The sequence below is a fragment of the Bubalus kerabau genome, chromosome 9 (assembly GCF_029407905.1).
Source record: "Bubalus kerabau isolate K-KA32 ecotype Philippines breed swamp buffalo chromosome 9, PCC_UOA_SB_1v2, whole genome shotgun sequence".
Classification (NCBI taxonomy): domain Eukaryota; kingdom Metazoa; phylum Chordata; class Mammalia; order Artiodactyla; family Bovidae; genus Bubalus; species Bubalus kerabau.
The window spans coordinates 56152202-56178328 of NC_073632.1; the positions used below are offsets into that span (position 1 = coordinate 56152202).

General features: G+C 37.3%; 1 protein-coding gene across 13 annotated transcripts in view; it reads right to left on the reverse strand.

The window, feature by feature from the left end:
- The window catches only part of GRIK2 (glutamate ionotropic receptor kainate type subunit 2), a 753908-nt gene that overhangs the window by 391385 nt on the left and 336396 nt on the right, over positions 1-26127 (reverse strand). For all 13 annotated transcript variants that reach the window (XM_055535376.1, XM_055535384.1, XM_055535379.1 and 10 more), the window contains 2 exons: positions 11664-11845; positions 2593-2646 (listed from right to left, as the gene is read on the reverse strand). In XM_055535376.1, coding sequence (XP_055391351.1) covers positions 2593-2646; positions 11664-11845 — 236 coding nt within the window. The remainder of the gene's footprint in view (positions 1-2592; positions 2647-11663; positions 11846-26127) is intronic.

Consider the following 26127-nt stretch of genomic DNA (forward strand, 5'->3'; position numbering starts at 1 on the left):
TTCCACTCTACTCAGCAACTCCCCTACAAATAACCCTTTAGATTGTGGTTGCCCTTTCCACTCTCTATATAGTGAATGCTCTGGATCTGCCCTTTGGTTTCCCCAGGGGATAGAAGGTTAAAGCTGTCAGGGCAGTCAGATGTCACTGGGAGAACATTCAAGATGTGGGACTTCTGCCCTCTTTGAGTTAGCATTAGTCATCCTTAGATATTGAGGACAACAATATCAATAATGAGAACCACTGAGAATTAGGCAGGGCAAGATCAATGCCATCAGGCCTGGGCTGGGCATAGCTTGCCTTAGACCCAGACAACTGTACAGACTAGATGAAGTTAAGTGAAGTGAAAGTTGTTCAGTTGTATCTCTTTGCGATCCCATAGACTATACAGTCCACAGAATTCTTCAGGCCAGGATACTGCAGTCGGTAGCCTTTCCCTTCTCCAGGGGATCTTCCCAACCCTGGTCTCCCACATTGCGGGTGGATTCTTTACCAGCTGAGCCACAAAGGAAGCCCTAGACTAGATATAGGAACTAAATTCACTCGAGAGAAGCTGACAGTAGCCTGAGTTCTGCTGTGTGCTGTGAAAAAAATAAGGAACTTTCAGGTTTTTAATATTCAAAGTTTGCAGTCTAGCCAAGGAGAGTCTCTCTCTCTTTGGTTATATATATGGCTATATATATAGACACACACACACAGCAATGCAATATATGCTAAGGGACAAAAGAGCACAAGTGCAAGCAGTCAGAAGCAATGACAAATGCAAGAATGACAATGACAAATGACAGAAGCAAGACAAATGATTTTCAATCAATTTTTATAGTCAGAAACAGCTTCATAGAGCAGATGGGATCTGAGCTGCCATTAAAGAATGGCCATGCTTTTGATAGGCAAAAGGAGACCAAATGTCAGTAGAGACACAAAAATTAGAAAATATAAAAGCTACTCAGGAGATTAAACCATTTTTGTCCATAAGAGAATTCATAAAGGAGAACAGCAACAAAAGAAAGTGGGGAAGTTAGGTTAGATTCAAACTATAAAAGGCCTTCAATTATAGACTAATGAGTTCTATATATACTAGTTTTTTTTTTTACCCATTTTTTTTCCTTTTTAAGAGATACTTTTGATTTCCCAAAATCTTATGATTATGGTATAACTGAGTTGCAAAGCATTGAAATATAATTTGTTGACAAGTGAAGGCTCCTACTCATTCTCCATGAGCCCATGACTAAGTTTCCCATGGGCTGCAAAAAGCCACCTGGTAAGAAGTTATAAAGAGATACAGCAGAGTTAACCTTAGTATTTACCAGTAAAATACAACCTACTGTGTGAAGCATCTTTATTGGAGAAGAATTGTTTTTATAAGAAGCTACTGTATTCAACTAAATTTTAATAATTTGTTCTGATAAATTTAAGACTCCTAAAAGCAAGAAGATCAACTGGAAAACTTTTGAGTTAACAATGAAAGAGCATTGGTGATACTGGTGATTGCAAGAAGAAGATGCATACTAGAGACACTACCCTAAGCCTGGCATGCTGTAGCCCATGGGGTAGCAAAGAGTCTAACATGACCGAGTGGCTGAACTGAACTGAACTGAGAGACACTACAGAGGAAAAATCAGTAGAATTGGTTGGGGATACAGGAGTCAAAGATAATAGAAGTTTTGAGAATTCAGAAGATGAGTCAATTGAGAGGACAATGCATTAAGGTTTAAATAACCTGAAATTATATTAAAGCCACAACAATTAGAAATGCTCTGCAATGCAGCAATATACAACAATTCGGGAATGTTACAGATGGGCATTTAGATCTCAGCTGAACAAAGGTAATGATTAAAGCTATAAAAACATACCACTTTTGAAGAAAATAATTTAAGAAGATAAAAGAAAATAAGATACAGGCCCAAATTTGGAATACTCTTGTACTGGGAGGTGGACAGAAGAGAACTAGTGACAGAGACAGACACCAGTTTCACAGTGAATGGAAAACCAGGGTAATGTGTTGGTAAGAAATAGAGCTAAGAGTAAGTAGATTTGATAAAAACCAAAAGTCAGGTTTGCATGCATATTAAGAAAAAACTGTGTAGTGAGTATTAAAGACAAAAGATAAAGGTAACATTCAATTTGCTATTTGCAAATTAGCTCATATATACTCAAAAAATCCAACTTAACATATGCAAAAACAAAATAGAAATTTAATCTACTAAAGAAGCAGCTTAAATAAATGTGATTTTTGTTAAGTCAATAGAGCTAACAACATAAGAATTTATGCTTTTCTAAAACATTGATTTCTCAGCAAACTAATCTTAAAATCCATGATGTCCTGAAAGTCTTCTAAGCAATATAAAAATAAGACACATTATTTTGAATTGGTATCTGAAATTATATTATTTTAAAATCATCAGCTTCCCGCCAAGAATCATTAGTTATCTGTGATGATAATTCCTCTTGGGTTTTATCAAAATAAAATAAATTCTAACTATAAAAGTGCTGCCATTATATTACTTCTTCCCACTCAAAACCCATTTTTCAGCCTGAAATTCATTATAAGAAACTTTAGAGTATTATGTTTATATTTTTCATAAATTACTTACCAGTGTGGTAAAGATATAATGGTAGTATTCTGTCATCATTCCCATAGCTAATGCCTAAGAAGTAAAAAATAAAATAAATATTAAAATATTAACATTGAAGGTACATATTACATGAAATACATTATGTCAATAAGACAAATGAGAAGAAAATAGTTAATATATAATGAAGAATCAGTGTATAATATTCAGGTTACCCTAAAATTGGGTCAAATTAAGTCTTTTTTCCATAGTTAAAGAAGATTAGTGGTTAGGAAGGAATTTCTGAACTAGTTCTCTTGATAGAAAAACTATTATTTGAATATTTGCAATCGTAAGGCTTATAGCTTTACATATTAAAAGAGGCATTAAATTTGAAACAAAACCTGAAATTAGGAGAAGGAAACGGCAACCCACTCCAGTGTTCTTGCCTGGAGAATCCCAGGGACGGGGGAGCCTGATGGGCTGCTGTCTATGGGGTTGCACAGAGTCGGACACGACTGAAGCGACTTAGCAGCAGCATAGAGTATATAAAGCACTCCTACAACTCAACAATAAAAAAGAACAATCCCAACTAAAAAACAAATGGGCAAAGGAACTAAATAGACATTTCTCAAAAGAAGATATACAGATGACCAACAAGGATTAAATCTGTTCTATATCACTAATCTTTAGAGAATGTTATTAAAACCACAATGAGATACTTTACATCCATTAGGACAGTTATTACATACTTAAAAAGGAACAGAAAATAACAAGTATTGATGAGGATGTGGAGAAATTGGGACTCTCGTGTATTGCTGATGGAAATGTAAAATGGTGCAGCCATTGTATGGCTGGTCCCTCAAAAAATAAACATAGAATTTCTATATCCTCTAGCAATTCCATTTTTGGGTATATGCCCAAAAGAATTGAAAGCAGGGAATTGAATAGATATTTGTATGATCATTTTTGTAACAGCATTATTCACAATAGCCTAAAAGTGGAAACAACCAAAATGTCCCTTGACAGATGAATGGATAAACGAAATGTGGTGTATACATGCAATGAAATAATGTTTAGTCTTAAAAAGGAAGGGAATTTTGACACATTTCACAACACGAATGAACCCTGAAGATGTGCAAAGTGAAATAAGCCAGACACAGAAGGACAAATATCATATGATTCCGCTTGTATAAGTGGTACTTAAAGTAGTCAAGTTTATAGAGATATAAAATAGAATGGTGGTAGTGAAGGGGTTGGGGCAAGGGGAAATGGGAAATTATTATTTAATGGGTATAGAGTTTTAATCTGGGAAGATGATGATGTTCTGGAGATGAATGGTGGTCAAGGTTGGACAACACTGTGAATGTATTTAATGTCATGAACTGTACACCTGAGAGTGGTTAAATGGTAAATCTTATGTTATGTATATTTTCCCACAATAAAAATGATTTTTACATCTAAAAAAAAAACAAAAACCTGAAATTAGCACGTCCTAGTTCATTATGTTTCTAATGTCCCTACTACAAATATCGTAATAAGGAACACATTTTATTTTGTTGAAAAGTGTTACTCGGTAAGGAAAAGAGTGTTCCAAAGTACAATACCAACAGAATTTTTTTTAGCATTTTAGACATTTTCTTAGTATTAATGAAGCAAAGGTAAATCACCACGGTACAGATAAAGTGGTTTTTTTTTTGCTTTTTATTAATAGGTCAATTGAAATTTACTATATTTTATTTCACACCTCTACAGCCCTTGTCAATTTTAGGCCATCAGTCCTAAAACAAGGGCTTCTGGAGTAGAACTTCCAGTCATAAGCATCAATTTCCTCTCTGAAAATAGAGAATGCATTTGAAATAGCTGTTTTATCAGTGAACAGTATTTGGTGATGATAGTTGATAATGATGCATTTTTGAGCTGAATGAAGAGCTCTTAGTAAACAAGTATTCTCAGGTGCATCTAACACTCTTCTACAAACAACTAACTACTCAAATTGGTTTACTAAGTGGCTGCCCTAGCTACATCCTCTGCATTCTGTATTAACCAATTAGGTCTAATAAAATTTGTGTTTCTACAAATTAATATCTATCAGTCAAGAAAAGATAGATGCTTTTTGAAAATTTTGGGGGACATATAAAATGTACTTTTTAAAAAGGAAGAAACATTTGTTAGTGAAAGTTGGCATCAAAGAATTGAGCAGAGGAAAGGAACTTAGAAAGTGTGATGTTGTGACTTATAATAAGAAAATATGTATTTAGTCTTCATTCCCACTTCTGGCACAGAGCTCCAGAAACTCTTGGAATTTCCCAAATGATAAAAGCAATGGGAACAACTTTTGTTATTATAGTTGGTCTCTTTTCTTCATTTCCTGAAATTACTTCAGAGCCATAAAAGTGAAATGAATGCCTTGTTAATTTGACAAGCACCTTTAAATCACAACTGAGTTTATGTGAAAAGAGGTGATTTGGGGAAATCCCCTAAAGATTGCAGGTGCGGGAGGGGGTTGCTTATTGTCAGGAAAGCAACCTTGTTAAAGGAAAGTAGGAACTTCCAGTTCTACCCCCCTCTGCCCCCTTAACTCTTGAAAGGGAAGAGGGGCTGGAGATAGAGTTCAATCACCACAAGGCAACGATTCAATCAGTCATGCCTATGTACTGAAGAAGTGAAGTCGCTCAATCGTGTCCAACTCTTTGAGACCCCATGGACTGTAGCCTACTACTGCTCCTCCGTCCATGGGATTTTCCAGGCAAGAGTACTGGAGTGGGTTGCCATTTCCTTCTCCAGAGGATCTTCCTGACCCAGGGATCGAACCCAGGTCTCCCGCACTGTAGGCAGACGCTTTACCGTCTGAGCCACCAGGGACGTCTCAGGAATGCCTATGTACTGAAGCCTCCATAAAAACCTAAAGGAGAGGATCTGGAGAGTTTCCAAATTGAAGAACATGTGACTATGCAAGGAGAGTAGATTATTCAGATGGGGCATGGAAGCTCCTTTTCCTCTCCCCATATTTTGACCTATGCACCTTTTCTATCTGCTTGTTACTGAGTTATGTCCTTTCATAATAAACTGGGAATCTGGTAAGAAAAATGTTTCTGTGAGCTACTCTAGCAAGTTAAACAAACCTGCTGCTGCTGCTGCTGCTGCTAACTTGCTTCAGTCGTGTCCGACTCTGTGCGACTCCATAGATGGCAGCCCACCAGGCTCCCCCGTCCCTGGGATTCTCCAGGCAAGAACACTGGAGTGGGTTGCCATTTCCTTCTCCAATGCATGAAAGTGAAAAGTGAAAATGAGGTCGCTCAGTCGTGTCCGATTCTTAGCAACCCCATGGACTGTAGCCTACCAGGCTCCTCCATCCATGGGATTTTCTAGGCAAGAGTACTGGACTGGGGTGCCATTGCCTTCTCCTAAACAAACCTAAGGAGGGGATTTTAGAAATGTCCAATCTATAGCCAATGGGTCAGAAGCATAGGTGATAACCTGGATCTGTGGTTGGCATCTGAGGTGGTGGGGGAGGGGGGGAGAAAGACGGTCTTATGTTAATAGAACTAAGCCCTTAACCTGTGGAGGCTGACGCTATCTCTGAATAGATATTGTCAAAATTGAGTTGGATTGTAGGACAATGAGCTTGTGGTGTGGGGAACACCCTCCCCTACCCTCCACAAGCATAGTTGAATAGGATGTACAGCCTTTAGGAAACAAATAATGTTTCCTGAATTGGTCACAATAAACTGTGGAAAATTCTGAAAGAGATGGGAATACCAGACCAACTGACCTGCCTCTTGAGAAATTTGTATGCAGGTCAGGAAGCAACAGTTAGAACTGGGCATGGAACAGACTGGTTCCAAATAGGAAAAGGAGTATGTCAAGGCTATATATTGTCGCCCTGTTTATTTAACTTATATGCAGAATACATCATGAGAAACACTGGACTGGAAGAAACACAAGCTGGAATCAAGATTGCCGGGAGAAATATCAATAACCTCAGATATGCAGATGACACCACCCTTATGGCAGAAAGTGAAGAGGAACTCAAAAGCCTCTTGATGAAAGTGAAAGTGGAGAGTGAAAAAGTTGGCTTAAAGCTCAACATTCAGAAAACGAAGATCATGGCATCTGGTCCCATCATTTCATGGGAAATAGATGGGGAAACAGTGGAAACAGTGTCAGACTTTATTTTTTTGGGCTCCAAAATCACTGCAGATGGTGACTGCAGCCATGAAATTAAAAGACGCTTACTCCTTGGAAGGAAAGTTATGACCAACCTAGACAGCATATTCAAAAGCAGAAACATTACTTTGCCAACAAAGGTTCATCTAGTCAAGGCTATGGTTTTTCCTGTGGTCATGTATGGATGTGAGAGTTGGACTGTGAAGAAGGCTGAGTGCTGAAGAATTGATGCTTTTGAACTGTGGTGTTGGAGAAGCCTCTTGAGAGTCCCTTGGACTGCAAGGAGATTCAACCAGTCCATTCTGAAGGAGATCAGCCCTGGGATTTCTTTGGAAGGAATGATGCTAAAGCTGAAACTCCAGTACTTTGGCCACCTCATGCGAAGAGCTGACTCATTGGAAAAGACTCTGATGCTGGGAGGGATTGGGGGCAGGAGGAGAAGGGGATGACAGAGGATGAGATGGCTGGATGACATCACTGACTCGATGGACGTGAGTCTGAGTGAACTCCGGGAGTTAGTGATGGACAGGGAGGCCTGGCGTGCTGCGATTCATGGGGTCGCAAAGAGTCAGACACGACTGAGCGACTGATCTGATCTGATATGAGCCAAAAATAAACAATTATATGAGCCAATAACACTGATAAAGTTTGCATTTAAGCAAAATGAGAGAAAATGTTTATAAATAAAAATTTACAAGATTATCTTTGTAGAAGGTATTCATTGTTCCTGATGGATATGCAGTAAAAGTTTCTCAACTTCAGAACTACTCAGTGACAGCTCAGCATCACCCATGTCAATATTTTTCACTTTATGAATTCAATAGGCATAGAAATATATATAGAGATATATGAAAGAAATAGCAATTCAGATGTATAACTATAAATAACAGTTACATAATGCCTAAAAAGTGTTAGGTAGTATTCTAAGCACACTGCATATTTTAATCAATTTAAGCTTCATTAAAAAACCTATGAAGTAGCTCCTATTATCATACTTATTTTACAGGTGAAGAAACTAAGACATAATAAGAATGAATAAATTAGCCAACAAATTGAGAGAACATGTAAAGATGAACTCCAGGTCTTTAACTCCTGGAGCTGGTATTTGCGGCATAATCTATGCCTTTTATAAAGGAGTATATTTTATATTCCCAAAGATATAGATTCATTTTACAATCTACACATTCTAAAAATTTGGCTGTTTCCTCCTTGATAATTTGAAAACCTGGGAATCTCAGGCCAATATTGGAAATTGTGTTTTGGAGGAGAGTGGGATACAGTTAAGGAGACAGTGTTCTACACCAGCTGGAGGTTTTTTCCTCGTCTTCTTGAGAAGAAAACTGTAAGGAATAACTGAGGACTGTGTGTGCCTTTCATTGATCTCCCTTAAGTCTTTGATACTGAAAACAAGAGTCAGTTATGGACTTTGAACTAAGATCTAAGTAGAGAAGTTTAGCTATAACATGAACAAAAGTGAACAACTCAGATACTCTCTCGGAAGGTGAGCTAGGAATTTCCAATGGGAATTTAAAAAGATGTAAAATATCATGTATGAAACGAGTTGCCAGTGCAGGTTCGATGCATGATACTGGATGCTTGGGGCTGGTGCACTGGGATGACCCAGAGGGATGGAATGGGGAGGGAGGAGGGAGGAGAGTTCAGGATGGGGAACACATGTATACCTGTGGCAGATTCATTTTGATATTTGGCAAAACTAATACAGTTATGTAAAGTTTAAAAATAAAATAAAATTTAAAAAAATAAAAATAAAAAAAATAAAAAGAACTTGCACTCTATCTTCTTTTATTTAAAGCCTTTAGGTCTTGTTAGTACTACATTTGAATGAACTATATGCACACTTCAGATCTCATGAAAAAGAATAAAATTATCTTCTTCTTATGGATAAATAAGAGAGACCACAATAGAAAACTGTTTGTGCCATGTCACCCTCTTGGAAAGAAACACCACAGATTAACTTTTCCAAAATAAAAATATTGTTAGAATTCCCCAACATTTAACTGATGTAGTGTTAACAATATCATATGACAAATTAACACACACAGTTATTCAGGCACACAATTTGCAGCCAGTTTATCCTTCACGTTATATCTGGACATTAGTGTCATCATTGTTTAGTTGCTCAACCATGTCCGACTCTTTGTGACCTTATGGACTGTGGCCCTCTAGGCTTCCTCTGTCTGTGGGATTTCCCAGGCAAGTATACTAGAATGGGTTGCCATTTCCTTTTCCAGGGGTCTTCCTGACCCAGGGATAGAACCCATGTCTCCTGCTTGGCAGGCAGATTCTTTACCACTAAGTCACCTGGGAAGCCCATGCATGAGTTACATAGCTTAAGGTTAACAATTGGAGTGGTAGACTTTATACATCTTTCTTGAAATTTTATTTTATTTTACTTCTTGATGCTGCAGCAGTTTCTTTGCTCCTGCTCTTACATTTTCCAGGCTAAAAAATTTGATTTCACATTCTCTGATACAGACTTCAAAGTTCTTGGTTGCTATTTTTTTCTGTGATAGAATGTCCTCCTGAGATTTTACTGCACATCATCTTGGCCCTACCATAGAGGATTCTCTTTGACAAATCTGAGAAGACTGGAATCTCTTGCTATTAACGCATGTATAACAATGAGTGCCCTGAATCTGCCTCAGAGAAATCTAGCCAGGGCCAGGCTTCACTCACTTTTAAAGCTTTAAGGCAGGAAAACTTCAAATTCAAGGTTGCTCCAAATTTAGTAAGAGCTATGTTAGTTTAAATTAAACAAACAAAAATCTCTTTGTCTGGATATTCCTAATATTTGTTCTCGGAGTAAACCAGACAAGCTGAAAGTTCCATTTATGCCTGTTATTCAACTCTTCCATTTCTTTGGAGTTTCATCATTAGCCAGTGTTGAGGAATCTTGGAACAATTTCATAAGTCATAAAGTGGAGTCCTATTAAATGTACTGCTACATTTACAAAAAATAAGCTATTTACTTTCTTTTTGAATTGGTTTCTAGACTAACTGAGATCCATATATGAGACAAATGCTTTCTGGGACAAGGTAAGTTTTTAAAAATAACCTCACCATATGTGATCTGCCAGTGTTATAGAATCGAAAAGCATGCTTTCCATGTGAAAGTGTTATTCTGACTTTAACTTAACTTTCATATTCTCATTTTACTTTTGTTCTGATTTTTCACCTACTAATCTTGTTAAAATTACATAATTTTACTGTTTAATATATTTTGAATACAACTTTAATTTTGTTTTCATTTTTCAAATAGCAGGTTACACATCAGAAAGCAAATATAAAATAATGGATAAATCAATAAAAGGAAGAATGGAAATTCTGTTATTAAAAGTGATAGATATTCTCACCTTTCAAACACCAAAATAAGTTAATTACTCTAGAGAAAAGACAATTGATCACCATAGATACTTGTTGGAAGTCTAGAGAAAGCATACTATCTGTCACTGACAAATAGTACAGTGCTACCCACTCCAGGCATAAAGGAAAGGTATTCTTTCCAAGTCTGTGTATTATGAACATGATCAAGAATTTTTATTAAATGAAAAATAAATTCCAACTCTAAATTCCAGTGCTAACTTTATTATATCATTTTATCCCGAAAATCCCAACCAAACAACCACAACCATGCTTACATTCTTTATTACTCAAATATAACACTAGAGCAATTTTCCAAATCCAATTAAATATTTTATTATAGTGAAATCAACATCCATATTGGAAGACTGGACAAACATCTGCTTAATAAACTAACCATGTTATAACAGGCATTTACTATTGGTAGTTATATTTTATGAGATATAATTTGACATCTGAATCTGCATAACCCTCTAGTAGAGATATTTTGTCCTAAATTTTATCAAGGCAGTTGACTTATTTCCGGTGCCACCATGTATAAAAGAGGTTAAAAAACAAAGTCCAAAGACTTGTGTTCAAATTCAGATTCTACTAGATAGTACAGCTTAGTACTAGCTATTTAACCCCCTACATCAATCCCCTTATATATGAGCTAATAATAACTGTTTTTCAGTGGACTGTATGGTTTGAATAGTGTTGAAGTCATAGTAAGAGGTTTTTACTGCTATGAATTGTTTCCTTTAGTTGATTTAGTATTATCTTTTTAGGTAGGCAATGCTTTATTCTGGAAAGAATAGTTCTTAACATCACTAAGGAGAAATATAAATCCTTCTGCTATACACTTGCTGATGGAATTAGTAAGTTACTTAACCTTTATGAGACTCAGGTTCTTCATCTGTAAAATGGAGCTAGTCACCATCTTTACAGATCACTTGTTTTTTTTTTTACATAATTATTTGATTATTTTTAGCATAATCATTATATAATCACTTTTTACATAATCCTTTGATTATGGTGATGATTAAATAAGATCAAATGCATAAGGCATCTCAGCATAGCATACATGTCAGGTAAAGAACAATGTTTTTTCTCTTATTTTTGCTTTGAAGTTTATTCCCTCATTTCAGCACAAAATAGAAATATCTATTGCTTTAATCAATATTCACAATAACAAACAGTACTTTAGCCATTTGAAACTAATCTCAGAATTTCAATCTGTTTTGAAGATCATCACTATCTATATTACTTTCCTTTAAGACAATTACTTAAAAGCATTTGTCAGATTTTTTTATCAGAAAATTTATATCAAAGTGACTTCTCTGACTTTTTTATAAACTGACCATGTAACAATAACAACTTCATTTAAAAATCAAAAACCAGGGGACTTCTCTGGCAGCCCAGTGGTTAAGACTCTGTGCTTCCACCTCAGGTGGCACAGGTTCAACCCCTGTTTGGGGAATTTTCAAATGCCATGCAATGTGGACAAGAACAAACAAACAAAAAACATACTTTAAACTCAAATGTAATAAAGAAATTAAGAACTTAAATAATTTAGCAATTACCTGTTTCAAAATGCCTGCTGCCATTTCATGGCTACAGTCAAAGATGACATGGAATTCCTTGCCTCTTTTCATCTCTTTCAGTAAGGGTTTTGCATCCTTTGTATCAGCAGGTAGTTGACGGATCTTAAGTCGAAGATTGTATCTTGATGGAGCTTTGATGAGCTCCTGCAAGCGAATGAGACCTTTAATGAAAAAAAAAAAAAAAAAAAAAAAAGAACATTAGAGAAAAACCACAGTGGATCATAGAAATCACAAAACACACTACAGTGATGATTTTCTTGACCATGTACATTTCATGATGTGGCCACTGAAATTCCTGCTTCAGAATTCCTAATTGCCAGTTGTCTTTGTTAATGTGTCATGTGCTTAGTCATGTCTGACTCTTTGTGACCCTATGGACTCTGCAGACTCCTTTGTCCATGAAACTTCCCAGGCAAGAATACTGGAGTGGTTTGTCATTTCCTCCTCCAAAGGATCTTCCTGATCCAAGGATCAAACCTGCTTGTCCTGATGCTCCTGCATTGCAGATTCTTTACCCTTCTGAGCCATCAGGGAAGCCCCATATTTGTTAATATTACTTCTCAAAATCTTAGGGTATATCTTAAAGAATGAAAGACATACATGGCTATTAGTTAAATGTAAACAATTTAAATACATTAAAGACTATAGAATAAAATAGTCTCCCTTTGTACCCTAATTCTACTCCCAGTGGGTTGTCATGGTTGATGGCTTGAAATATTATCTTCCATATATTTCTTATGTATTTGCACAGATATACATAGAGGGCTTTATTTTACATTAATAGTTGTTTTGTGAGAATGTCTTACAGGTTATTATGTCAGTGACTACTATTCTAGTTTGTCTAATTAATTAAACACTGTTTTTTAGTAGATATAATTAATGCAGTTATTCTGTTATTAAAAACTTCGATGGCTTCTTTTTTATTTATTTTTTTACAAGTAGTGGTCTAGTAATTTGGTATATATGTATAACTTTGTTTAGAAACAGGAATAAAAAGTATCTAATTATGACTTCCCTGGTGGCTCAGACAGTAAAGCATCTGCATATAATGCAGAGGCCCAGGTTCCATCCCTGGGTCGGGAAGATCCCCTGGAGAAGGAAATGGCAACCCACTCCAGTACTCTTGCCTGGAAAATCCCATGGACGGAGGAGCATGGTAGGCTACAGTTCATGGGGTCACAAAGAGTCAGACATGCCTGAGAGACTTCACTTTCTATGACAAAAATATACTGTATATTAAAATAATGTAAGAGATCTAAAGAATAAAATCTAAATTTGGGAATTTTTTCATTCGGTTTTTAATTACATAATACATCCTCTTAGATATACAATGCTATATACATGTTAACATGTTTCAACATAGTTAATAAAATTAATATGACTAATTTTAAATATCTTCATCCTTAGGACATGAAAGATAAAAAATATATAAATTCAGAAATACACCAAATAACTTTTACTTTTAAAGTATTGTCCCATAAAATTTACTTTATTGAAAGTTAGTCTAGAATTTTGATATTTAAAATTCTGCAAATAATATTTGCATAAATTACACAATATAATTATCTTGCTTTACACCTTTAAGTATTTACTAACAATAGTGAAATAAATACTATATAATTAATTGACATCGAATGTACCTATTGAACATAATATAATTCAGTGTAGGGAATCATGTATGTAATGAGTACAGGTGTTAACACTGAATTGTACAAAGGTGAAAACAAATATTTGAGTTTATAACACGTGCTTAATTGTATTAGTGTTTAACATTGGACTTATAAAATTCTCTAAAATGTGTATAAAATGCTATGCATTTCTTTGCACATGAGGTTACTTCACAACTAAGTTATAATAAAAATTTAAAGCACAGTAATATTGTTTTGGGTTTCCCAGGTGGGATAGTGGTAAAGAATCCACTTGCCAATGTAAGAGATGCAAGAGACACAAGTTTGATCCCTGGGTCAGGAAGATCCTCTGGAATAGAAAATGGCAACCCACACCAGTATTCTTGCCTGGAAAATTCTATGGACAGAGGAGCCTGGTGGGCTACGGTTCATGGGGCCGAAAAGAATCAGACACAATTGAGTGACTGAGCACACACACACAGAGTAACATTGTTTAACAACTTTTTATAAATAGAGTAGACTTGCTCTAAGGCAGTGACTTCCAAACTTTGGAATGGATGACAGTAATCTGTGAAGCTGAGTACAATCTAAATAACCAAGTCAGAATCTTCAGGGGATACAACTCATGCATGAGGATTTTTAATAATCACTCCAGATGATTTTCTTGGTTATCTAAGAGTGTGGTCAATTTCCAAAGATAGATCCAATTTTTGGTGTCTTTTGAGAGCTACCCTTTGAATCACTTCGGCAGAGCAATTAAATATAATAATAAGTATTTTATATTAACTAGTAGCATAAGACAATAAAATAATTTAAAAATGATTTCCAACTAGGAAGAATGAGTTAGAAAACTGTAAATACAACTGAGTGTAGGAATAAGAGAGAAAGAAAAAAAATTCATTACTCATGCATCAAATAAATGTTTATTGGATTACTTCTAAAATATTCTTAGTTCTAAATTTCTATTATTCTCATTATTTATATAAACACAGACAGATCTAATACCAACCTTAGGTGAATAAATAAAAGAAAGCTACACTTCACTAACTTATCTCACAAGATTTTGAGTGAGTCAAATGTAAATTTGGGATATTTAGTCTATCAGAGTAGCAATACCTTGAGAGTTGAGTATGAATCTCAGTTCAAAAAAATCTATGATATATGAATCTTTATGCAAGATATTATATCTGAGATTTGTTTTGCTTTCCTCTTCTCTATTAGAGGGTAAAACCATATAATCTATATGAATATATAAATTAATATATAAAACACCAAAGGGGAACTGGCTTATATTAGACTTTCAATAAGTAGTGGGTTTTTATTACTGCTATCTGGGCTAAGAAGGAAAGAATATAGTTATTTTTTAAATGTGCTGGTTACTAATCTATTCTTGGAAGTTATTTTGACACTGATATAGACTGAAAACCTAACAACATCAAAATATCAATCGAAATGTTGAGATAAACTCATTATCAAAGAAAAAGCAGCTATACAATTAGAGATTAGCTCAACAGTTCTGAATTGAAAAAGCTCAACTGACTTGGAAGTAGAAATTTTCAGAAGTATTAAATCCACAAATAGCATCGGTAGGGCTCATCTTAAGTATAAAGCCAACTATTTTCAAGTGTCTTAAGAATTCATTTGGCTAGTCCATTGAGCCACCAGGTACAATAAATGTTTACTTCTCTTCACACATATACATCCCTGCTGGCGTGAATGTAACAGATTTCAGTTTGCCAGCTTCCCTGAGGAATAATATTCAAGAGATAAATTTAAAAAAAAATAGCTGTTGCTAGTAGGACTTGCCATCTCCTTCTTGAATTCAAGGGAATTACTGTCTTCATTTATATATACAACATGTATTTACTGCATGTCTATTATGTGCAAGACATTGTTTCATGGATAAATATAATGATTAGATTAATAGTATTTATTCAGTCTTTAACCACATGACATACAGTTTGAGATACAGTTGAGATACAGAGATTTAACCACATGAGATACAGTTCTATAATGCTTTTCACAATCAGTTTTTGGAATAAAAATGGTTTAACATTTTAATCAAAGAGAAGAAATCCAGAGAGTTGTCTGAATACTGAAAGTAGAATTGCGATTTTTAAATTCTGGCTTTCCATCATCTCCTGCATAGGTGCGTAGAGATCTCTCTTGGCTTCTAAGATTTCATTATTCTGCCCGGTGCTATTGTTTCTCTTTTATCCATATCTCCATTCCAGATCCTCTGTCTTCCCTACTATTTGACATTTAGATACAAACCCCTCTGTGAATTCTATTATTCAGAACACCTTGAAAGAATAAGAGAGTTGACAAAATGGGAGATGTATTCAAGACATCTGAAGAGTGGCTTTTTACTCGGGAACTTAATATGAATTATTTGATGGCATCCCTCTAAGTTAATATACGTAGATGAGCTTTTTATTGAAAGGAAAAAGGGCTTAAACAATAGGAATGTCTTTTAATTAAAATACTGGCCATGTATTTTCCGCTGTGGATCCCTATTGATCTTCCTACCTCCACCAGCATTCCTATGCAACATATCAGTCTAAAACTGCCAATTTCAGAAAGGATTACCTTAATCAATCCATCATACACAAGTCAATACTATTTTGTTGTAAAACAAAAGAGTTCCCTATTTAGGAAAAAAATAAGCTCTTCAAAATAATTGGGATAGTTTATACGTGATATGACAGCACAGTAATGCTCAAAATTCTCCAAGCCAGGCTTCAACAGTACAGGAACTGAAAAGTTCCAGATGTTCAAGGTGGATTTAGAAAAGGCAGAGGAACCAGGGATCAAATCGCCAATGCCTGCTGAATCATCGAAAAAGCAAGAGAGTTCCAGAAAAGCATCTACTTCTACTTTATTGACTACACCAAAACCTTTGACTGTGTGGATCACAATAAACTGTGGAAAATTCTTAAGGAGAAGGGAATAGCAGACCACCTTACCTGCCTCCTGAGAAATCTGTACGCAGGTCAGGAAGCAACAGTTAGAACTGGACATGGAAAAAACAGACTGGTTCCAAATAGAAAAAGGAGTACGTCAAGGCTGTATATTGTCACCCTGCTTATTTAACTTCTATGCAGAGTACATCATGAGAAACGCTGGGCTGGATGAAGCACAAGTTGGAATCAAGATTGCTGGGAGAAATATCAATAACCTCAGATATGCAGATGATATCACCCTTACGGCAGAAAGCGAAGAAGAACTAAACAGCCTCTTGATGAAAGTGAAAGAAGAGAGTGGAAAAGCTGGCTTAAAACCCAGCATTCAGAAAACAAAGATCATCGCATCAGGTCCCATCACTTCATGGCAAATAGATGGGGAAACAATGGAAACAGTGAGAGACTTCATATTTCTGGGCTCCAAAATCACTGCAGATGGTGACTGCAGCCATGAAATTCAAAGACACTTACTCCTTGGAAGGAAAGCTATGACCAACGTAGACAGCATACTAAAAAGCAGAGATATTACTTTGCCAACAAAGGTCCATCTAATCAAAGCTATGGTTTTTCCAGTAGTCATGCATAGATGTGAGAGTTGGACCATAAAGAAAGCTGAGAACCAAAGAACTGATGCTTTTGAACAGTGGTATTGGAGAAGACTCTTGAGAATCCCTTGGACCGAAAGGAGATCCAACCAGTCCATCCTAAAGGAAATCACTCCTGAATATTCATTGGAAGAACTGATGCTGAAGCTGAAGCTCCAGTACTTTGGCCACCTGATGTGAAGAACTGACTCCTTAGAAAAGACCCTGATGCTGGGAAAAATTGAAGGCAAGAGGAGAAGGGGACGACAGAGGATGAGACGGTTAGATGGCATCACCAACTCAATCGACATAAGTTTGAGTAAGCTCTGGGAGTTGGTGATGGACCGAGAATCCTGGCATGCTGCAATCCATGGGGTCACAAAGAGTTGGACATGACTTGAGTGACTGAACTGAACTGAAATGTGGTCCTGGCTTCCCGTGTGGCTCAGTGGTAAAGAACCACCTGCCAAGCATGAGATGTGAGTTCAATCCCTGGGTTGGAAGTATCCCTGGCAACCCACTCCAGTATTCCTTCCTGGGAAATCCCATGGACAGAGGAGCCTGGTGGGCTACAGTCCATGGGGTCGCAAAGAGTCAGACAGGACTTATTGACAAAACAACAACAAATGTGATCCTGGCCTAGGGTGCTCTGTTCAGAAGAGAAATAAAAGGGCCCAGCTACTAGATAAAATAAAAGGGCAAAATCTACTTTGTTTAAAATATGGTTAACACAAATAATTTCCAAACAACAGTTTTCATAAATGTAGTTTACTTTAACAAATTTGGCACCTGGTTCAGTTATTTTATGGGAGGGTAGAATTGCAACACTTTAAAACAGTCTTTTAATTAAAATATCCCCTTTTCCCTAATGTAATTAGTTGATGTAATGATAATAAAATAGAAACAATTTGCACAGATGGGTTCCTGAAAATCTTCTAACAAAGAAGAGCACCACATTGCAATTATCCCTTTATTTTGGTAGATGAGTAACATTCTATCCCCTCTAATTCCTTCACTGAGAGTACATTTTTTAAAGCTTTTTCTACTTTCAGTTATTTCACAGTACTTAAAATCAAGGTTTATCTTAAGCTTACAGGGGACAGAGGTTTGAGATGCTCTTTTCAGAAGTTGCCATCAATTTAATTCTTAAGGAGAATCCAGAAGGAGCATTTATGCACACTCCAGCTGGCACTTGCTTCTAATGAGATCAATCACATCCCTTCCCTGCAGGTCCAGCCTCCCTCAGCCCCAGGAAGGGAGTCCCAAGTTTCCGCCTGGACTGATGTATCCATTTCAGTAGCCACACAGATTAGAGCTTTGCCACCTGGCTTATTCATCACGCCTATTTATCATCTCAGTGAATGTGGTCTGTGTATAGGCCAGACTCCCCTCACCCAAAATGCACTGCATAAAAATAATTCATCTATGTTCAATCACCACCAATGTGTTTTTCAGTGGGGAAAAGACCATTTATGGAAAGGGCAAGTATAACATTTCAGGGAGTTATTGTTATTGAATGTTTTGTTTGGTGCTACAGAGTGTTTAAAAAAAAAAAAACTAAATGGAATATGTAAACCAGATGTGGACCTTGTAACGTATGTTAATGTTATAAGTATAAAAGAAGGAAGCCAATCATTGTAAGAAAATCATAAATGACTTTGACAGGAGAGGTAGACTGACACTGAAAAAAAACACTGTCTCCAAATTTTTGTCAGCCCTTCCCTCCTTGGGGGTGAGGTGAATTTGTTCAGCTCAGAGAAATTAGAAAATAAGGAAAAGTGTGGTCTAGAAAAAAAGGGGGGTCTTGAAAAGATGAGAGGAAACTTCAAGTGTGGTTTTCATCTTCTTAAAAAAGAGAGAGAGCACTATGGAAGCAAAATTAGAGCTCTGGTTTCCTGGAAGAAAAACCCTTAAATCCTAACACTAACTTTACAGGGGCTTCCTGGTAGCTCAGATAGTAAAGAATCTGTCTTCAATACAGGAGATCTGGATTCAATTCCTGGGTCAGGAATAAGAACAAGTTCAGTCCCTGGGTTGGGAACATCCCCTGGAAAAGGGAATGGCTACCCACTCCAGTACTCTTTCCTGAAGAATTCCATGGACACAGGAGCCTGGTGGGATCCATGGGGTCGCAAAGAGTCACACACGACTGAGGGACTAACACTTTCACTTCGCTTTCACGTTCAACCGTACAGACAGCTATTTACTTCTCTCTTTTTGAAATTTGCTATATTTTTAAAGAATGACAGAGCTGATGTACAAGCATCTTGCACAGCTCAATACCAGAAAAACAAACAACCCAATCAAAAAGTGGCAGATCTAAACAGACATTTCTCCAAAGGAGACATACAGATGGCTAATAAACATATGAAACTATGTTCAACATCATTCATTATTAGAGAAATGCAAATCAAAATGACAATGAGGTATCACCTCACACCAGTCAGAATGGCCAGCATCAAAAAATCTACGAAGAATAAATGCTGAAGAGGGTATGGAGAAAAAGGAATCCTCTTGCACTGTTGGTAGGAATGTAAATTGATACAGCCATTATGAAGAACAATATGGAGATTCCTTAAAAAACTAGGAATAAAACTACCATTTGAGCCCGCAGTCCAACTACTGGGCATATACCCTGAGGAAAACATAATTGAAAAAGACACATGTACCCCAATGTTCATTGCAGCACTATTTACAACAGCCAGGACATGGAAGCAACCTAGATGCCCATCAACAATGACTAGATAAAGATGGTAGACATATACAATGGAATGTTACTCAGTCATAAAAAGGAATGCATTTGAGTCAGTTCCAATGAGTTGGATGAACCTAGAGCCTATTACACAGAGTTAAGTAAGTCAGAAAGACAAAAACAAGTATCATATATGAATGCATATGTATGAAATCTGGAAAGATAGAACTAATGAGCCTATTTTCAGGGCAGCAGTGAAGATGCAAACATAGAGAACAGACTTGTGGACACAGTTGGGGAAGGAGAAGGAGGGACAAATTGGGAGAGTAGCACTGAAAAGTATAGTTTCAATGTAAAATCAATAGGCAGTGGGAATTTGGTGTACGACTCAGGATGCTCAAACCCATGCTCAGTGAAAACCCAGAAGGGTAGGATGGAGTGGGAAAATGGAAGAGAGGTTTAAGAGGGAGGGAATGTGTGTAAACCTATGGCTGATTCATGTTGATGTATGGCAGAAACCAACACAATATTATAAAGAAACTATTCTCCAATTTAAAAATAAATAAAATTTTAAAATATTAATTAAAAAGTGACAGAGCCTTATAATTCAAGACTGAAAATATGTAAAAACATTTTTGCTTGATGTACTAGAAACCAGTTGGTAAATGAGTTTCAATTTACATTCAAGAGTCAATTGATTATCAGTGGCTACCTTGAGCAGTGTGTTGAGAAGGTGCATGAGACCACTTCTGTGATCAGGGACATGTATCAGGAAGGGATATGAACCTTAGTGGTGGGGTAGGCAGGCATGGTGGCATCATGCATCAGTCTTCCCTACATTACAATCACTTTATTTATTAGTGTCATCAAATCCTATCCATGATATTGTTTTATGGATGGCAAAAACTTTCTGTGCTTCAGAATGGAAAATAATACACGGCAGATCATACATTTTAGGCACTCTACTGAAGCCAGGCCCCTTATGGCTCAGCACTGAACCAGGTATTCAAATGTGTAGAATCCAAATAGTAATTCGGATACTTACAGTCCCATAAACACATTTAAGAATTTTGTAAATACATTGCCAGAAGCAACTCATTAAAAATGTTATATTGTTTTTCTACTGAAACCTCCAAATCCTGAAAACTCACTTTGACACATAATACATATATAAGTGTGCACTTGTGTGTAAGCACACACAGATATACATGCATACACACACGAAGTTCAATTCAGTTCAGTCACTTAGTTGTGCCAACTCTTTATGACCCCATGGACTACAGCATGCCAGGCCTCCCTGCTCATCGCCAACTCCCAGAGTTCACACAAACTCATGTCCATTGAATTGGTAATGTCATCCAACCATCTCTCTCTGTCATCCCCTTCTTCTCCTGCCTTCAATCTTTCCCAGCATCAGGGTCTTTTCAAATGAGTCAGCTCATCACATCAGGTGGCCAAAGTATTAGAGTTTCAGCTTCAACATCAGTCCTTCCAAAGAATATTCAGGACTGATCTCCTTTAGGATGGACTGTTTGGATCTCTCCCTGCAGTCCAAGGGACTCTCAAGAGTCTTCTCCAATACCACAGTTCAAAAGCATCAACTCATCAGTACTCAGCTTTCTTTATAGTTCAAGTCTCACATCCATACATGACTATTGGAAAAACCATAGCCTTGACTAGCAAAAACAAGACTGGGAGCTGACTGTGGCTCAGATCATGAACTCCTTATTGCCAAATTCAGACTGAAATTGAAGAAAGTGGAGAAAACCACTAGACCATTCAGGTATGACCTAAATTAAATCCCTTATGATTATACAGTGGAAGTGAGAAACAGATTTAAGGGACTAGATCTGATAGAACAGAGTGCCTGATGAACTATGGACAGAGGTTCGTGACATTGTAGAGGAGACAGGAATCAAGACCATCCTCAAGAAAAAGAAATGCAAAAAAGCAAAATGGCTGTCTGAGGAGGCCTTACAAATAGCTGTGAAAAGAAGAGAAGCAAAAAGCAATGGAGAAAAGGAAAGATATACCCATCTGAATGCAGAGTTCCAAAGAACAGCAAGGAGAGATAAGAAAGCCTTCCTCAGTGCTCAATGCAAAGAAATAGAGGAAAACAACAGAATGGAAAAGACTAGAGATCTCTTCAAGAAAATTAGCAATACCAAGGGAACATTTCATGCAAAGATGGGCTCAATAAAGGACAGAAATGGTAGGGACCTAATAGAAGCAGAAGATATTAAGAAAAGGTGGTGAGAATACACAGAAGAACTGTATAAAAAAGATCTTCACAACCCAGATAATCACAATGGTGTGATCACTCACCTAGAGCCAGACATCCTGGAATGTGAAGTCAAGTGGGCCTTAGGAAGCATCACTATGAACAAAGCTAGTGGAGGTGATGGAATTCCAGTTGAGCTATTTCAAATCCTGAAAGATGATGTAGTGAAAGTGCTGCACTCAATATGCCAGCAAATTGGGAAACTCAGCAGTGGCCACAGGACTGGAAAAGGTCAGTTTTCATTCCAGTCCAAAAGAAAGGCAATGCCAAAGAATGCTCAAACTACCACAAAATTGCACTCATCTCACAAGTTAGTAAAGTAACGCTCAAAATTCTCCAAGCCAGGCTTTAGCAATATGTGAACTGTGAACTTCCAGATGTTCAAGCTGATTTTAGAAAAGGCAGAGGAACCAGAGATCAAATTGCCAACATCTGCTGGATCATTGAAAAAACAAGAGAGTTCCAGAAAAACATCTATTTCTGCTTTATTGACTATGCCAAAGCCTTTGACTGTGTGGATCACAATAAACTGTGGAAAATTCTGAAAGAGATGGGAATACCAGACCACCAGATGTGCCTCTTGAGAAACCAGTATGCAGGTCAGGAAGCAACAGTTAGAACTGGACATGGAACAACAGACTGGTTCCAAATAGGAAAAGGAGTACATCAAGGCTGTATATTGTCACCCTGCTTATTTAACTTATATGCAGTGCACATCATGAGAAATGCTGGGCTGGAAGAAGCACAAGCTGGAATCAAGAATGCGGGGAGTAATATCAATAACCTCAGATATGCAGATGACACCACCCTTATGGCAGAAAGTGAAGAAGAACTAAAGAGCCTCTTGATGAAAGTGAAAGAGGAGAGTGAAAAAGTTGACTTAAAGCTCAACATTCAGAAAACTAAGATCATGGCATCTGGTCCCATCACTTCATGGGAAATAGATGAGGAAACAGTGGAAACAGTGTCTGACCTTATTTTTCTGGGCTCCAAAATCACTTCAGATCGTGATTGCAGCCATGAAATTAAAAGATGCTTACTCCTTGGAAGGAAAGTTATGACCAACCTAGACAGCATATTAAAAAGCAGAGACATTACTTTGTCAACAAAGGTCTGTCTAGTCAAGGCTATGGTTTTTCCAGTGGTCATGTATGGATGTGAGAGTTGGACTATGAAAAAAGCTGAGTGCCAAAGAATTGATGCTTTTGAACTGTGGTGTTGGAGAAGACTCTTGAGAGTCCCTTGGACTGCAAGGAGATCCAACTAGTCCATCCTAAAGGAGATCAATCCTGGGTGTTCATTGAAAGGACTTATGTTGAAGCTGAAACTCCAATACTTTGGTTCCCTGATGCAAAGAGCTGACTCCTTTGAAAAGACCCTGATGCTGGGAAAGATTGAGGGCAGGAGGAGAAGGGGATGACAGAGGATAAGATGGTTGGATGGCATCACTGACTCAATGGATATGGGTTTTGATGGTCTCCAGGAGTTGGTGATGGATAGGGAGACCTGGCATGCTGCAGTTCATGGGATCAAAAAGAGTAGGATACAACTGAGCAACAGAACTGAACTCAACTGACTAGATGGACCTTTGATGGCAAAGTAATGGCTCTGCTTTTTAATATGCTGTCTAGGTTGGCCATAACTTTTCTTCCAAGGAATAAGTGTCTTTTAATTTCATGGCTACAGTTACCATCTGCAGTGGTTTTGGAGGGCCCAAAAATAAAGTCTGTCACTGTTTCCCCATCTATTTGCCATGAAAAGACCCTGATGCTGGGGAAGATTGAAGGTAGGAGGAGATGTGGACTACAGAGGATGAGATGGTTGAATGGCATCACCAACTCAATGGACATGAATTTGAGTAAACTGTGGGATGTGGTGATGGACAGGGAGGCCTGGCATGCTGCAGTCCATGGTGTTGCAAAGAGCCAGACATGACTGAGTGACTGAACCGAATTGTTTCCCTGGAAATCTAATTCGTCTCTGTCCTGATGTATCCTCCAAGGAGTATCTGGCCATGATGTTTTTTTTCTTTATGTTCAGCTCCCATTTGTAAAGCCCATAACACAAAGGCTCATAAAACATTAATCTAGCAAAGCAGAGGCCCAGGAAGGCCTAAGTGGTAAATCACTAGCTAGAATACCCTGAATATCCTTTAGCAGATAGTCTTGAAGAAAGGTTGGAACCATTTCAAACACTTTTGAAACCCTTTCATAGGTTTAACATTTATTTATGTATTGGATTGCTCTGGATCTTTGGTTGCAGCCTGTGAACTCCTAGTTGCAGCATATGGGATTCAGTTCCTCAATCAGGAATTGAATCCAGGCCCCCCTCATTGGTTGCATGAAGACTTAGCCACTGGACTACCAGGAAAGTCCCCCATAGGTCAATCTTATATGTGACATCATGATGCCAAATTTCTGAACTGTATTGTGGCATGGAAGTCTGCATCAGGCAGACATGGGTTGAATCTTACATCATTAACTTTCTACTGAATGACTGTAGACAAAGATATTTAAATTTTTTAAATAGGCATTTTTTCATCTGTGAAAATGAGATTATAGTAATTATAATCATATTAAAAAATCAAATGAGCTAATGAACAGAGATCACTTATCACTGTGCCTGTAGCATGGTAACACTTCTCACTGGTTTCTGGTAACCACTTTCTTGGAGTTCAGAGATTCCTGCTATGTGTGTGCCTCAACAGGCCATCTTTGCACTCTAAACTGTGCCTGTTTCTTGTCAGTAGTGTCTATCAAAATCTCTTCATTTCAAGCATGTAAGGGAAGTTTGCTTCCTGCTAGGAACCTAATTAATACTCCATCTATATGCTGATGACTTCTAAATTTATATCTCTTACCATTTCCTTGAATTCTAGACTCCTAAATTCACTTTCCTATTTGACAACTGCATAATAAAAATATTAACATTACCCACAGAGAGGTCTGGCCTTTGCAATTAGCTCCTGGGTGGTAATCTCTAAGCCCCAAGAAGAGTATCTTTGTTTATCCAGAGGACTTGGGCCACACAGGATATATAACAATGTAATTAATTTATCTTCAGGCCTTGGGGTCATGAGGTATCAGCAAACCCCTAGAAAGGCTGGAAACCAACAGGTCAGTCAAGCAGGTTGTTGGCCATGTATACATGACCAAACCCCAATAAAAACTCTGGACATCAAGTGTGAGCTTTCTTGGTTGGCATTACTCCATGCCTATTATCACTCATTGTTTCCTGGAAAAGTTAAGACTCCCTACAAAACTGTTGTTGGGAGGAGACAACTGGAACCTGAAGGTAGACCTTTCGTGGACTCTGCCCCATTTGCCTCTTCTCTTAGCTGATGTTATTCTGTATCCTTGTCATAAACTGTAATGGTGAGTATAACAGCTTTTGGTCATTCTGTGAGTTCCAGTGAATTATCAAACCTGAGGGTAATCTTGGGGACTCCTAAAATGGCACTTGGTATCAGAAGTGAAGATGATCTTGTAGACCCTCAAACTTTGAAACTGATATTAAAGGTAAGGGTGTTCTTGGAGACTCCTGAAGGAAGCAAAATCTCTACTTTTATGTATACTGCTGCTACTGCTGCTAAGTCACTTCAGTCGTGTCCGACTCTGTGCGACCCCAGAGACAGCAGCCCACCAGGCTCCCCCGTCCCTGGGATTCTCCAGGCAAGAACACTGGAGTGGGTTGCCATTTCCTTCTCCAATGCATGAAAGTGAAAAGTGAAAGTGAAGTCACTCTGTCGTGTCCTACTCTTAGCGACCTCATGGACTGCAGCCTACCAGGCTCCTCCGTCCATGGGATTCTCCAGGCAAGAGTACTGGAGTGGGTTGCCATTTTCCTTCTCCAAACTTGATGTATAGAAAATACTAAAAAACATTCCAAACTTGGTTCTTCATCTCTTCCATCTCTAAAACTGTTCATCCTCCAATTGTCTCCACCTATGATGATGGCAACTCTTTATCATTCCATTTACATAGGACAAAAACCTTGATGTCATCCTAATCCTTTCTTTCTAGCACACCTCACATTCAATTTATTAGATATCTTATCAAGTTGACCATATAATATATATAAAAAGCTGTTAAGTCTTACTATTTCTATATTATTATATATATATTTATTATATATATATTATTATTATATATAATATTATATATATATAATTATATATATATTACTATAGACTGAATTGAGCTATTGTCTATCAAATGGATTATTATAAAATAAATGGCAGTTCCCTTACATATTTATATATCTAGGTTTAGCCAGTAGCGATTCATACCCTATGA